The 16,694-nt window shown below is 38.6% G+C and overlaps 1 protein-coding gene across 1 annotated transcript in view; it reads left to right on the top strand.

Annotated features, from left to right (window-relative positions):
- Positions 1-7,709: 7,709 nt before the first annotated feature.
- The window catches only part of LOC148453841 (IgGFc-binding protein-like), a 73,981-nt gene continuing 64,996 nt past the window's right edge, over positions 7,710-16,694 (top strand). The window contains exons 1-2 of the mRNA XM_088461613.1: positions 7,710-7,763; positions 14,212-14,543. Coding sequence (XP_088317739.1) covers positions 7,712-7,763; positions 14,212-14,543 — 384 coding nt within the window. The 5' untranslated portion in view covers positions 7,710-7,711. The remainder of the gene's footprint in view (positions 7,764-14,211; positions 14,544-16,694) is intronic.

Genomic DNA, 16,694 nt, shown 5'->3' on the forward strand with positions numbered 1-16,694 from the left:
AATGTTAGGGATAGAATGATAGGGATATAATGATAGGGATATAATGATAGGGATATAATGATAGGGACAGAATGGTAGTGATGGAATGATAGGGATGGAATGATAGGGATGAATGATAGGGACAAAATGATAGTGATGGAATGATAGGGACAAAATGATAGTGATGGAATGATAGGGACAAAATGATAGTGGTAGAATGATAGGGATAAGAATGTTAGGGATAGAATGATGGGGATAGAATGATAGGGGTAGAATGAGCGGAATGTAATGATAGGGATGGAATGATAGGGACAAAATGATAGTGATAGAATGATAGGGACAAAATGATAGTGATATAATGATAGGGATGGACTGTTAGGGATATAATGATAGGGACAGAATGTTAGGGATAGGAATGTTAGGGATAGAATGATAGGGATATAATGATATAGGGATAGATTAGAATGATAGGGATAGATTAGAATGATAGGGATAGCATGATAAGGATAGCATGATAGGGATATAATGATAGGGATAGAATGATATAGGGATAAAATGATATAGGGATAGAATGATAAGGATATAATGATATAGGGATAAGATGATATAGGGATATAATGATATGATAGAAAGATAGGGATAGGAATATTAGGAATATAATGATAGGGATAGGAATATTAGGGATATAATGATAGGGATAGAATGATATAGGGATAGAATGATAGGGATAGAATTATAGGAATAGGAATGTTATTGATAGAATGATAGGGATAGAATGATAGGAATATTAGGGATAGAATGATAGGGACAAAATGATAGGGATAGAGTGATGGGGATAGAATGATGGGGCTAGAATGATAGGGACAGAATGTTAGGGATAGAATGATGGGGATAGAATGATAGGGGTAGAATGAGAGGAATAGAATGATGGGGATAAAATGATGGGGATAAAATTATATGGATAGAATGATGGGGATAGAATGATGGGGACAGAATGATGGGGACAGAATGATGGGGACAGAATGATGGGGATAGAATGTTAGGGATAGAATTATATGGATAGAGTGATGGGGATAGAATGATGGGGATAGAATGATGGGGATAGAATGATGGGGACAGAATGATGGGGATAGAATGATGGGGATAGAATGTTAGGGATAGAATGTTAGGGATAGAATTATATGGATAGAATGATAGAGATAGAATGATGGGGATAGAATGTTAGGGATAGAATTATATGGATAGAATGATGGGGATAGAGTGATGGGGATAGAATGATGGGAATAGAATGATGGGGATAGAATGATGGGGATAGAATGATAGGGATAGAATGATGGGGATAGAATGATGGGGATAGAATGATGGGGATAGAATGATAGGGATAGAATGATAGGGATAGAATGATGGGGATATAATTACTGTGGTTGAAGAAGAGAAATGGAGGAAAGAAAGTATCATTCTTTCACAATACAGTATTAAACGTTTACTTTAACTATTTTCTATTATCATTTGTTCTTTTTTGCTGTAACACCCCACCCCTTATTAAATTAATGACTTTCTGCCACCCAGTGCCCACCACCTCCTTTGTCACTTACATGCCCCTTCACAAAAACAGCTATTTTATTCAGTGTTACTTTCTGCAAGTTGCAGGTAGCTGGGGGCCGCTGGCCATGTTCCACGCTCCTGATCCCTACCCCTTGCTGCTCTTCTTGGGAGATGAGACCTCATTACATCCCATCTCCTCGCCCAGTGTCACTGGCATGCCACAGGAGGTGGAGAGGTGGAGATAGCCGGTTGCACCATTCACATTTTAATTATCATGGTGGGTCCCGCCATTATTCACTGAGGCAGTCTGATAGTGGGCTGGGGCATCATACCCAGGGTGAAGGCACTGGCCGAACCGAGCCCTCCTTACGGCTCTGTTCTAGCTATCATTTACCAACTACATTCTATAGAATTATAGCTAGACTATGATTGGGTTGCTGTTTGCAACACCTCCGTTTTTCCATTTTAGAAGGGCTGATATCTCTCCCTCTAAAGCACATATTTATTAAGGGGATTTTGAGGGAAATCCCTTGTAAGCAGCATTTTTTAGGGTATACCCATAAAAACTAAGGATCCGTAGGATTTATGAATGGAGGGCTGTGGCAGATATCTGCAGCAGTCCCTCCATTTTCTGTCGCATAAGCAGCCCCCGTAGGTTTCACTGTGAGTTGCTAAATTGTCAATTTTACCAAGATGAAGTTAGCCCAGAGTAGGTTACAATATGTATGACTCAATCGCGTTTTATTACTGGAAAAGGATACTTCAGATCCCTCCCCGCCGTCTCGTACTGGCACGTATGTAGCACATTCAGATCCCTCCCCGCCGTCTGGTACTGGCACATGTATAGCACATTCAGATCCCTCCCCGCCGTCTCGTACTGGCACGTGTGTAGCACATTCGGCTAGCCAGGTCCGTATCTGAAAACAAATCTAATGTAATTAGAGATGTGCGCTGACCCCCATGTTTTGTTTTTGGTTTTGGATCTGGATTCATTTTTGTGTTTTGGTTTTACAAAACCACCTTTTGGTTTTGGACCTGAGATTGTTTACAAAACAATTATAAAAAGTTTTTAAAAACAGCTAAAATCATGTAATTTTTGCAATCCAAAACCCTCCGAAATTCCGATTTAAAACTTTGAATTCCGAACAGCGAGAAGATCAGAACCGCGACTCAAGTCTGTCCGGATTCACGAAATTCGGGTGGATTTGATTTCCGGGGATCCGAACCGCACATCTCTTATGGTAATAATAATATATATATATTTTTTTGCTTTTACAGTAATAGCACGAAAAAAGATATAAAAATAATAAAAGGAGGAAAGGTGAACTAAAATGAAGAGATGGAAACATTTCTGAAATGCCGATCAAAGGCTGAATCTGTGAATGGTTAACAGGAACTTTTGTTAGAAGGTATTTACTAAGGACGACTGTAGGCGCTGAGGTTAGAAAAAACATCGGTGGAATCTGGTCCGCCTTGTAAGAAATGTGTAGAAAGGTATAAAGCAAAGTATAAAGCACACATGTCTGAAGGGATGATTAAAACAAACACGACAGGTGTTTGGCAACGGGTTATAAATATAGTTACCAAGGTAAAGGTGACCTGTCAGCTGCGAGATAAATGATCTCCAGGTCACTGCTCATTCATGGACAAGTTATTGTAGGTTGGATATCTCACACGTTAGTGTAACAAGTTGCAGATTAAATCTACACGCAAATAACATGTCATGATAAATAGAGATTGGAGAGCTTTAGCAGACACCAAAGATTTTTCAAAATAATGTCGTGTATCCCAGTTCCGTGCACCTGTATTTGCAGCAGGAGCAGTCACTGCATCTGTACATTCCTTGCAGCAGGTACATTAGTCTTCTGCTCTATGGCAGCCCCTTCCCTGAAAACACTCATTTATTATGTACCGTGTCTCGGTGCTTATTGTAAAATGACTGTAATGCCTGATTGTACCATGTGTGCTTTATACCATTATACGGACCTCTCAGATCTGCCCTGAAAGCAAGCATATACTGTATATAATTATATATATAAACTTTGGCCATATATCTTGCCAATTTCCCCTTTACTTTTCCATTGCTCCACCCACTGTGTGATATACTGTACCCCGGCACTAAATATAAGAGCCTAGCATTCGGTGCATTGGTCCATTACCCTGATGCATCTGGTGTACAGCAGATCACAGGTACGTTTAACACTGGGCTTGATCCTAGCCTAGTCCTTTCCACTTAGCTAATGGTCACGTATTAATGTTGGGTATGCATCTTTTCCGCGTTGCACATATTATTATTGCAATCCTTTATATGGCCCACGAGGGTTCCTCAGCGCCTTACAAAGTACAGAAACAATAGGAACAAAACAAGAAACAAATGTGAAAACTTCATTTGCATACTGTACGCCACGTACATACTCTCCTGTATATCATTTACTTGTCTCTCTTTGAGACTGGAGAATTGGACTAGAGGGAGAAGGAGCAGACACACATAGGCCAAGTGCTGTAGGAGCGAAGGTGTATCTATAATGGGTGCAGGGTGTGTGGTGCACACGGGCCCTTGGTCGCAGGAGGGCCCACCCTGCACCCATATATAGTTATGCTTACCTCTCCGCAGTCTCCGAAATCCTGTGTCTGCCACCAGCACTGCAGAGCAGCAAAAATCACAGGGAAAGTGTCGCAGTGACCATTTTCCCAGTGATTTGAGCATGAGCAGTAGAGACGTCCCTCGGGTGCCATTTTCCAGAAGACCTGTAGAGTCTACTGTGTTGCCAGAGAGGAAGGGGCCCACACCATGGAGTCTTCACATGGGCACTTCTCCTCTCTAAACTGCTCCTATATAGGAAGGTGTTTATGTAACTGCAACCCTGCTAGAAGTAGATGCATCAGGATATATACGCCAGCTGGATACACAGGGAGGATGAAGGCCATCAAAGCACCAGCTACCTACCTCCCGATCTCCTGATTGTATCATTATGAAGTTGTATTCATGTATTTACATTGCTCAGTGTGGACTACTGCAGAAAAGAAGAATTGAGTCTTAAAACAATGAATGTTTGTATTTTAATGTATTTGTGTTTATATAAATTTAAATTACCCCTTGTCACCATTTCTAGACTCAAATGATAGTCAAGCCATTGGTACACTTAGGGGGTTTTTCCTAGTGCCCAGAAAAAGAGAGCTCTGTCTTTGTATCTACTCCAGCCGTGGTCAGTGCTCTAGAGTGCAGGATAGTAGATAGGCATAGGAGAACTGCTGCAAATGCCCTGTAACTCATCTCATGGGTCTTTGCAGAGCTCTAGTGCTCATTTCTTTATAAGGAAGATCCAGCGAGGTTAGTGTGACAAGTGCTGCAGCAATAGAAGACTGCCTGGAAATACTGTACAATGTATTAATATTAAGTCACAGCAATCATCATTTGCATTCTGTCAGGCTCAGAAAATGAAAGATATTATTTAATTCAAAGCCAGACCTAAAAGGCATATAACACATAGTAATACATATATAAAACAAAGCAACAAACCATAAAAAAGGAATAACATACAATATACTGTTATCGTAAATGAACAGACTCTGTTTTAGATCTGTAGTTTCACTCTGTTTTTCTGTGTATGTTTCATCACTGTGATATTGTCAGCGGATACATTGATAGGTAGCGGTATGTGTGAGCAGGTGAGTGTGTGAGCAGGTGAGTGTGTGAGCAGGTGAGTGTGTAAGTGTGTGAGCAGGTGAGTGTGTAAGCAGGTGAGTGTGTAAGCAGGTGAGTGTGTAAGCAGGTGAGTGTGTGAGCAGGTGAGTGTGTGAGCGGGTAAGTGTGTAAGCGGGTGAGCAGGTGAGTGTGTGATCAGGTGAGTGTGTCAGCAGGTGAGTATGTGAGCAGGTGAGTGTGTGAGCAGGTGAGTGTGTGAGCAGGTGAGGGTGTGAGCACGTGAGTGTGTGAGCAGGTGAGTATGTGAGCAGGTGAGTGTGTGAGCAGGTGAGTGTGTGAGCAGGTGAGTATGTGAGCAGTTGAGTGTGTGAGCAGGTAAGTGTGTAAGCGGGTGAGCAGGTGAGTGTGTGAGTGTGTGAGCAGGTGAGTGTGTGAGCAGGTGAGTGTGTAAGCAGGTGAGTATGTGAGCAGGTGAGTGTGTGAGCAGGTAAGTGTGTAAGCGGGTGAGCAGGTGAGTGTGTGAGCAGGTGAGTGTGTGAGCAGGTGAGTGTGCATATACTTGTGTTTCTTGGAGTGTTGTGTGTATGGGTTCAATGCTGGTTAGAAATAGGCTGATACGTTTTTTTTATATTGCGCACAATTCTAATGAATGCAAGCAATGAATACACTGTATATAATTATAAAATGTAAGTGTACTCCCACATATGCTTAGTGAAATAAATAGTGTTAATGAGAGTATTATTCCATCATAGTCTATAATGCTTCAGATTACACTGGCAGAGCAAGCAGCACGTTGGTGCCTACTCATGTAATATGGGTGGAGAGCTGGATATATAATGTTATAAAGAGGTGAGGAAGGTCATTAGTTATTTAATGGTGGGTGGGTGATGTTCTTTTAGTAGTGGGATGATGGTGAGTGCTAGTTAATAGTGGGGACATGGTAGTTCCTATTAATATAAGGTGTGGTGATTGAGTGTTTGGGGGGGGACTTGATTGTGGGGCAAAGTTTGGGGATAAGGATGACAATTTGTTAAGAGTGCTGTATAGACATGACAGTAGGACACATAGCATTGCCTGTGTGTTTTGAAAGGTTTGGGAGAAATATAGCAATGTATAAAATAGGGATGTGCAGGCTCGGATAGGTTCGAGTTTGCACGTGGAGTTCGGATTTTTCCCTCCAAAAAAACGGAACTCAGAACGAGGCAAAACGTCATCTTACATGGACGAACATCATCATTCCTGGACAAAAGACTTAACGCAGGTGATATGACTAATATCTCCTCGTTAAGTCAGTCTCCGTTAATTTCCACACTCCCCATACTTTAGTATGGGGATGCGGAAATTACTGCATTTACCAAACCCTGAAAATATTATATTTTTGGTATTTGATGTTGCTAATGAATGCCATCTGTAGACGGCGTTTACCCTCTGAAAGAGCTCACAAGCTCTTTGTGACTGCACAGGCTGCTTGTGTAGCAGCGCGCTCCTCCTCCCTCCCTTGAATCGGCTCCCGCTGACCGCGCCAGCCACAGTGAGTGACACATTGCATGCTGGCTGGTGCTCCGCGGCGCTGACCGATCCCGCTCACTGCATCCGCATTGCTTGCTGTGGCTGGTGCTCCTGTGGCGCTGACCGCCCCAGTCACAGTGTACAGGTTGCGCATGCCCACTGCAGGTATGGCAGTGTTAAGCATATGATATCGGAGCAGTAAAGTATCACTATCCGAAAAAATGCTTGTGCAGAAATGGCAGTTTTTTGGATTCGATACTTACGTAGCTTCATCATAACGAATACTGCAAACATTTTTTAAAAAATCAATGCTTATTCTAAACTAATTTAACACTTAACAATTTTAAGTGTTGATGAATAGACCCCAAAGTGAGGTGGAGAGAAACTTATTATTCATGAATTTTAGAGAGAAAAAATATTTTTTTATTGAGAATGGAACAGAAAACAGTGAAGCTTCGTCCTTCCAAATAATCAATTGAGCTCCGTAACAGCACAAAAAGCAAAAGTTGAAAAAGACATCTGTCAACACCCATCTCGTTCTTTGAATCTTTGTGATGTCATTAAGCTTCATGTTTTACAAATCACGTTGTCTCGAATCTTGTGATATGAATTTGTCATTAGATTTAAACATTTTAATGAAAAGTGTCCGAAAAAAAAAAAATTTGGTTGGCAGGGTAAAAAAAATTCTCCTATATGGAGATCTTTTTATTTTTCTCTGATGATATTAGCACAAAAATATTTCCCTCACAAAAAGCGCCCCTGAATTCCGATAGCCTCCCAGAGGTTTCGCCTGAATTTGTGTATCTTCGTCATCTCCTTTATATAAATTTTCATGTGTTCGCTTCATACGGTTCTCCAAATTACAGTATTTGCATAGTTGTTGAAATGATTATACTTGAAATGTAAGTGTCTGTTATTTTACTTGTTAGATGTCGGAATTATTGAGCTTCATGGATAACTGTCCTTTGTTGGTTATGAGGTTATTCAGTAAGAGACAATACACTAATGATCTATTTTCTTCTTTTCCCAGCAATGGGGTGTTCTCAGGCTCTGTCGAGCCTATTTCTGCTATGTCTGGCGTACAGTAAGTATATTTTGATGCTTCAAATCCTGAGAGTGATTTAAAAATATACAAAAACAATAGTTTGCTTTACAGGCTGAGTTTATTTAAATGCAGAAGGGGGTCAGTACCATTTGGGGAGGTGTAACCTGTTTTCCAAGTGGGAACACAATTTTCTTACTGCAAAACTACATCCTTTGTGCACCTGCTCTGAGATGCTGAAAGTCTATCAAGTGCAATTTCCTCTGGTGCACTTTACCGTTTTTACATATAACACAGAAATTACCGGAGTCCCCTCACTTTGATGTATTAATTAAAGGTATAATCCAGAGCTATACTGACCAGTGATTTATGAGAAAGACTTAAAAGGTGAATCCACATGAAACGCGTGGTCCTAAAGTGGTGCTAGCTTAGATTTTGAAGTCACATATTTACTGATTCCACTATGCACATTTTTAGGTTGATCTGAAAACCTGCAAAAGTAGGTGCAACCCCATTATTAGTATCTCTCAAAGGCTCTGTGAGGAATCTGCAACAGAATTACTTTCTTTATAGTTGTATGAGTACATAGATCTACTGATATTTTATATACAGTCAGGTCCATAAATATTGGGACATTGACAGAATTTTCAGATTTTGGCCTCTATTCACCACCACAATGGTTTTGAAATGAAACAAACAAGATGTGATTTAACTGCAGACTTTCAGATTTAATTTGAGGGTAAGTATATCCAAATCGGGTGAACGGTGTAGGAATTACAACAGTTTCAATATCTGCCTCCCACTTTTTAAGGGGCCAAAAGTAATGGGACTATCAACTCAAAAGCTATTTCATGGACAGGTGTGGGCTATTCCCTCGTTATTTCATTATCAATTAAGCAGGTAAAAGGTCTGGAGTTGATTCTAGGTGTGACATTTGCATTTGGAATCAGTTGATGTCAACTCTCAATATAAGATCCAAAGAGCTGTCACCATCAGTGAAGCAAGCCATCATTGCAGATGGACAATGACCCGAAGCATACTGCAAAAGCAACCAAAGAGTTTTTTAAGGCTAAAAAGTGGAATGTTATGCAATGGCCAAGTCAATCCCCTGACCTGAATCGGATTGAGCATGCATTTCACTTGATGAAGACAAAACTGAAGGGAAAATGCCCCAAGAACAAGCAGGAACTGAAGACATTTGCAGTAGAGGCCTGGCAGAGCATCGCCAGGTATGAATCCCAGCGTCTGGTGATGTCTATGCGTTCCAGACTTCAGGCTGTAATTGCCTGCAAAGGATTTGCAACAAAGTATTAAAAAGTGAAAGTTAGATTTAGGATTGTTCAGTTTGTCCCATTACTTTTGGCCCCTTAAAAAGTGGGAGGCACATATAGAAACCGTTGTAATTCCTACACCGTTCACCTGATTTGGATGTAATTACCCTCAAATTACATCTGAAAGTCTGCAGGTAAAGTACATCTTGTTTGTTTCATTCCAAAGCCATTGTGGTGGTGACTAGAGGCCAAAATAATATGAGAATTCTGTCAATGTCCCAATATTTATGCACCTGACTGTATATCTCTTTCTCTTTATGTAAGAAAGAGAGAGAGAAAGAGAGGGGTGGATAAAGAGGGAGAAAGAGAAGGGAGGGAAATAGAGAGAGAGAGAGAGAGAGAGAGAGAGAGAGAGAGAGAGAGAGAGAGAGAGAAAGCTTCAGAGAATGAGAGGGGGGAAAGAGGGAAAAATAGAGAGAGGGAGCATGATAATAAGCATCTTCATTGCATCGTATTGATGCATATTGATGAGAATTGAATAAATGCATTTCATGTCTGAAAGGACAAATATTGATAGGGCCACATCACAGAGCATTATATCTTACATGTAAAATATCAGTAGATCTATTTATTGTTATTTTATTTATTGACAGTTATTTATATAGCGCACACAAATTTCGCTGCTCTTTACAGAGAGAATATTTGGCCATTCACATTAGTCCCTGCCCCAGTGGAGCTGACACTCTATATATCTATATTTCCCTATCACATGCTCACACACACACACACACATGCACACCAGGGTTCATTTTTTTTGTTGGGAGCCAATTAACCTACCAAGCACAGGGAGAATATATAAACTCCACACAGTTAGTCCCATAGTGGGATGCAAACCCAGGACCTCAGTGCTGTGAGGCAGTAATGCTAACCATTACACCATCTGTGCTGCCCTATGTACTCATATATGTATAAAGTATGTAATTCTGTATTTTACTGAGTTACTGTACTCAACATCCATTAGCAAATCAAAATTCCTGTCTTGGAATCAGCGGTCCCTGAGGGTCTGTAATACGTTAAATTCTGTAGTCATTATGTGTTATTTCTTAAAAAATGAGAGGGGTGGAATGGACAGGGGCAAAACCTATGGATTACCTAAAGCCTCATGAGATCTTTTACAGGCATTGACTGTACTAATTCCTTTTTCCAATCCCAATATCAGTATATGTTATGTTGAATTTTAAATTGTTGAAATTTTTTTATGAATGTTTTACTAGGCAAGTCTGAGTTTTAATCCTTTATTTATTGGGGATTTATTTTGCATGAGAAGTTGTTAGTATAGAGCTTTAGTAACCAACCACCTTTAAGATTTTTCAGATATTTTCAGGGTCATTGAGACATTAATTCACTCAAACTTGGCATGTTCAGTATAACGTGTTGACAATTGTAATAGACAAATTCTAATACTTTTACAGATGTCGCTGACAGTTTGTTCAACAGCAAATACAATCTTGTTACCTTGGTGACTTGAAAAATACATGCAAAGTGCATAATATAATTGTGAGCCGTCTAGTGATAAGCAACTCGATACACTTCAGGGGCCATATGGGCAGCAATCTAACCTGCAAAAGAGCTGCACAGTACCCTAAATCTCAGTAACGAGGGAAATCTATACGATTAATAAAGGAAAGATACACCTATCTGATAATATCAGCAGGCATTTTATACAAGTGTTACAAGCTATAAGATACAAATATGATGATAAAGCAGGAAGAAGCACAGGGCTGAAAGTGAAGGTTCAGATGGGCACATGGGGGCTGCCTGTTGACTATCAGTGCTGTATTCTCCAAAAAATATATTAAAACTTCTAATCATTTAAATGTAAAAGCCTCCATGTTTAATGGCGAAACGCGTCATAGGTTTTACCAATTGCTGCCGAGGACATCAGCAAATGAAATCACTAGACAGCGCTGAGTACTTTCTCTATACCCTCTGCCACTGGAACGAATCATTCTATCTAATCATTAGAGGGAATCCTAAAGTGGGGAAGGGGACACTGCACATGTGCTGGAGCTGGGAACTGTCTAAGCAGCCAGAAACTTGTCAGAATATATATATATATATATATATATAGATATATATATATATATAGATATATATACTATACCCCTTATATTAGTCCAGACTTGAATATTGCTGCAGGCATAAGAGCACACTCCTTTTTGGGACTTGTAGTTCCACAAGCATTCTCCTCAAGGTGGCTACACAATATATTTATCTCCATGCCCACTTTTGAACTCATGGTTATTGTTTATTAACTTAATGAGCAGTGATCACCTCTGCAGTGTCCTTTATTTAGTTTTTAAGTGCTATTAACATTGTTCATATTGTGATTAATATTATGTGATTACTATTTCTTATTTTTTTTTCAATTATTATTACTATTTTCATTATACTGAAAACACAAAGCTGTATCCATACAGGAACTATTAATTAATTTAATCTCTTTCCCTATTGATATTGCACTTAATATCTATTTTTATCATGTGGGGAGGTGCACCTAAGAATAAATAACATCAATCTAAAAAAAAAAAAGAAACAAGTATTCTTATATAGGGCACACACAGATTATATGTTTTAATAATTCCATGGTTAGATAGAGTTCTGGTTATATAATTAAAGCTTAACTTTTATTGAATTATAGTTATAAGGTGAAATATAATTTACAAAAAAATGTGCATAAATTATAATAACGTGATTGTCCTAATATATAGGTGAAGTAAAATTATGACTTTAATGTTTGTATTATTTTTGTAAGTTATTCCTTAAATTAATAAACTCTTTAATATATATTTGTTTTCTTATTGACCTTAAATGAATAATCTCTTTAATATAAATTTGTTTTCTTATTGACTGCCAAGCTAAGTGTACATCGCTTTCTTTCTGTACAACAGAAAAATTTATATTTATTATTATTATTATTATTATTATTATTCTCAGATATCTAAATTAGAAATTGATCTTAAGTCCAGATATGGTATAGTGACCTGAGGAAATTTCTCAATTCAAATGGAGTAGTAAATGTATACTGACTATATGAATTTATTCTGCTTTATTTTATTTATCCCACCAACATTAATTTTATATTGATTATAATTATCATATCATATATGGTTATATCTGTGGGACTTAATATTACATATAGGTTAGAAATATGTTAGATATTCTCCTCTCCTTTTATCTTTATGTCTGGTCAGTATATATCTCTTTTTCTGGATTTATTATTAGAAATACTGATTACGTGACTGGATGGACTGGCAGGATGTAAATAGCACTATAAATATCCATCACACCACTATTAGTATCAGATAGATGAGAGCTGCTGGAAATTCTTAATGCCATATATTTGTTTATAGATTATACAAAACATCATATTCTGTTTCATTGTTGTACCATTGTTATAGTATCAGCATTGCCGTTCCTCACATGTACAATTAGAGGAATATAATGCTCACATCAGTGGTGAGATCAATCAGGAACGCCTCCGTCTGGGCAGCCACGCCCCCCGCACACCCACCAAAGGGGGCGTGCTGTCACTCATTACTCATTACTCATTATTATTATTACTGTCACTCATAACATTAAGGTTGGTGGGATAAATGTAATAAAGCATAATAAATTCATATTGTCAGTATATATTTACTCCTCCCTTTGAATTGAGGAATATCCTCAGGTCACTATACTATACAGTATCTGGACTTAAGATCAATTTCTAATTTAGATATCTGAGATTAATAATAATAAATATACATTTTTCTGTTGTACAGAAAGAGAGCGATGGTCACTTAGATTGGCGGTCAATAAGAAAACAAATGTTTATTAAAGAGTTTATCCATTTAAGAAAAAACTTATAAAAATAATACAAACATTAAAGATGTATAGTCATAATTTTACTTCACTTATATATTATTTAGGACAATCACTTTATTATAATTTATGCACATTTTTTGCATTTTTTGTTAATTCTATTTCACCTTATAACTTTAATTTAATAAACGTTAATTATATAACCGGAACTCTATCTAACCTTGGAACTATTAAAAGTATATAATCTGTGTGTGCCCTATATAAGAATACTTGTTTGTTTTTTGTTTTTGAGATTACTATATTAAATATATAATGAATTTATATTCAACATGTCTTGACAATATTCAGTTTTTCCTCTATATCAGTTTGAACTTTTACTTTTATTAGCACAATTACTCGTGATATATTAGTAAACATCTAAGGGCCGTATTCAATTAGGTGCGAAAAGTCAGTTTCTGTGGAAAAATTTCGCCGGTGACATAATTTCGCTAGGCGAGAACTTATGTTCAAAATCAATTCCAAAGACATTTTCGCCGGTGCGGAAAGTCAATGCATTGGAATTGGCGAAAAAGATTCGCCTATGAAACCAGGCGAAAAAAAGTGCAGAATTGGGGTTCTGGGGTGAAAACTTGCGGGAACCACCCAGCACCCTTGGGACAGTCCCCCAAAGGTAAACTGTGTAAAAAAAAACTAAAAAATAAACTTAAGAACACCCAAAAAAGTACTTTCATTTTGGGGGCGAAAAAAAACAAAGTTGGGGGATAAACTTAAAAACGAGCTAAATAGACTCCAGGGGGTCCCCCAAGTATGCCCCAGGTGTTTTTAAGATTGTAGGTGTTTGCGGCAAGATGATTTTTAACATTTTTTAAAACTTCACTTTAGCATCTTGAAAATATGCTAACACCCATTTCATGTACCCCAAATTTGTTGGGACTACTTAGTTTGTAGGAAAGATAAAGCAAAATGCTATTCTGCACAACAAATGTAAAGATGCTAATTAGCAGCTATTGATAGCATTGAAGTACCCTAAATACTTGCAGCAAGGCTATTCGGGGGGATCTATAGTGATCCCCAATGTCAATGCATCTTTTGGGGGGTGTCAGGCTGATTTCCCCAAATCTGACAGGACTTTTTGCTGATTTTGAATTCGTCGGGTCCTTTTTTCGGCGACCTGGAATTGAATACGAGAATAAACGGGGACGAACGCGATACTTTTCCGCATGCAAAACCAGCGATGACGGCGAAAACCTCGCCAGCAGGACTTTTCACACCTAATTGAATACGGACCTAAGTGTGTAAGCAAATAAAGAGGAAACAGTTTTGCCAACATTTTATTTATGTTTACTTTATTACAGCCCTCTGCTCCGCTGGGGTTCCAGGGACGGAATTTATAACCGCGTTCATGCAGAACTATAATAGCGCTGCCGACAGTGATCCCGCCCTGTCCATCACCGCCTTCTCCGACTCCACAACTGTCCAAATCAAGGTCAACACAAATTCATTCCGAAAGACGGTCCGATTAGATAAATTCGAGGAAACTACAATTTTGCTCCCACGAGTAATCCTAATGAAAGGTTCTAAACGTTCAACTTATTCTGTGATTGTGACCTCCGACAATCCAGTATCCGTTATTTCCATGAACTTCAATGACCAGAGCTATGACAGTTCCTCTCTGTACCCTGTGGTGGTAAGAAATGTTTTATCCCATATAATGAAAAAAGTCTCTTCTGTTTTTTTGGCTACTATTTATAAAGATTGACATACTGTAAATATTTGACTGATGCCGCGTATCCACTACGCGACATTACTGAGCGATTGCACGATCAAGACATCGTAATCGGGCAATCGCTCAGTAACTGGGCACAAATCGCGCACATTAATGTCAGAATGGGGATGATTGATGTGCCTATACTGAACGACTGATCGGTCAGTGTAGGCACAGCGCAGACTGTGAAACGACTGCACGATTACAATGTCATAATCGTGCAGTCGTTTCACAGTCTGCTAGTGGATATGCAATGACTCTGTTTAGTGATTGGCCACTACTGGGAGTTAGGGTGACTATTTTCTATTTCAGCATAGTATGGCTGTTTCTTAGGGTCTTTATTGTACAGTCTCTTATGAAAACATTGATTGAATAATTGGACTCAAAATGACTTGCACCCTACTCATGTTTATTAAACTGGGTTTCAGTACCAGAACATTTTGTTCTACATCTCTCCTCTCCTACACGGAAATTAATTTTTTTTACGAGATTTGGAATATGATGATAATAGATAAAATTTGGAACATGAGTACTCAACGCGTTTCTCCATCTGTTACATGTACAATATTTATTAGAGAAATGGTCCCAATTTATCATTGATGGATTGTGTGCAAACAACTTTTATGATCCATAATGATGTCTTGTAGTTAATTTGTCTAAAATTGAATTTCTTCTCTTCTTAACTTTAAATGAAAATAGCAATCACTTCACCAAATGGGTAATATTTATATTATATACTGTACAATATATTATTCGTTCCTCCCTCACTGTCAGGATGTTTTGACCCTATGGCCTGTATTCAATTAGCTGCAAAAAGTCAGAATCCACGGATAAGTATGGCGGATGACTTAATTTCACCAGGCGGAAACTTTTCGCCGTATTTAATAGCAAAGACTTTTCGCATACGCAGAAAGTCAATACAATGTAATAGGCGGAAAAGATTTGCCTATGAAAGCAGGTGGAAAAAAAGTACAGAATTGGAGTTATAGGGTGCAAACGCCGGAAAACCACTCAGCGCGCTTGGGACAGCCCCCCAAAAGATAACTGCGTCAAAAAATCCCTGAAAAAAAAGTGAGGGACACCCCAAAAAATTACTTTGAAAAAGGGGGTGAAAAAGCTCAAAGTTGGGGGACAAACATAAAAAGTAGCTAAATAGACTTTTGGGGAGTCTGCAAGTAGGGTGAGGTGTATTTTTGACTGCAGGTGACTGCAACAGGTGGGTTTTTCTCAAAATTTTGAACTTCACTTTAGAGACTTTAACATACGCTCACACCCATTTTGAAGTACCCCAAATTTGACAGAACTACTTTCACCTTAAAATCCTGCTTTATGCCATTCTTCACCACTTGTGCGAAGATGCTAATTAGAAGCAATTGAAACAATTTAAGAAACCCAAACAGCTTTATTAGGCCTATTCAGTGTTCCCCAAAGTTAGTGCACCTTTTTGCGGGGTTCAGGCTGATTTCCCCATTTCTGACAGCACTTTCCGCCTGTTCCGACATCGCGGCTTGCCGTTCTTCGCGTCCTTTGGAATTGAATAGGGTGAATAGAGGGGGCATGCCCGATAAGTTTCCGTGGCCAAAACACGCAATGTAGGCAGAAACTAGATTCCGCCGTTGGCGGTGAAATTATTGTGGCTAATTGAATACGTCCTATGCCTGAGGCACTCCATAGATATTTAAAATAAACTGAGATTAATTACTGATAGTGAAGGGTACTTATAGCAGCACCCGACCGAAATCCAGATCATAATATTTTAAATGCAAAAGTAGGAATGAGCAAATCTTTTGTGATCAGAACCATATTGCGAGTAATCCCAATATTTGGCTTTCATTGAACAAATTTTAGCTTTGCTTCTAGGTCTGCAAATGTTTTGCAATGAGTAACAACTACAAGGTCACTAGATTGATTTATTGGACCTGACAATGAGGTTTTCCTATTGTGCATACACAAAAATATGTTCTCTCTGTGTGTATACTAGAGATGTGCGGATCCGGATTTCTGAAATCCAAACACATCCGAATTTAGGAGTTCAGAGTAGAACCAGGTAAAGGTTTGGATTCACTTCTGTGA

This window comes from Taudactylus pleione, unplaced genomic scaffold (assembly GCF_031769625.1).
Source record: "Taudactylus pleione unplaced genomic scaffold, aTauple2 ptg001080l, whole genome shotgun sequence".
NCBI classification, from domain to species: domain Eukaryota; kingdom Metazoa; phylum Chordata; class Amphibia; order Anura; family Myobatrachidae; genus Taudactylus; species Taudactylus pleione.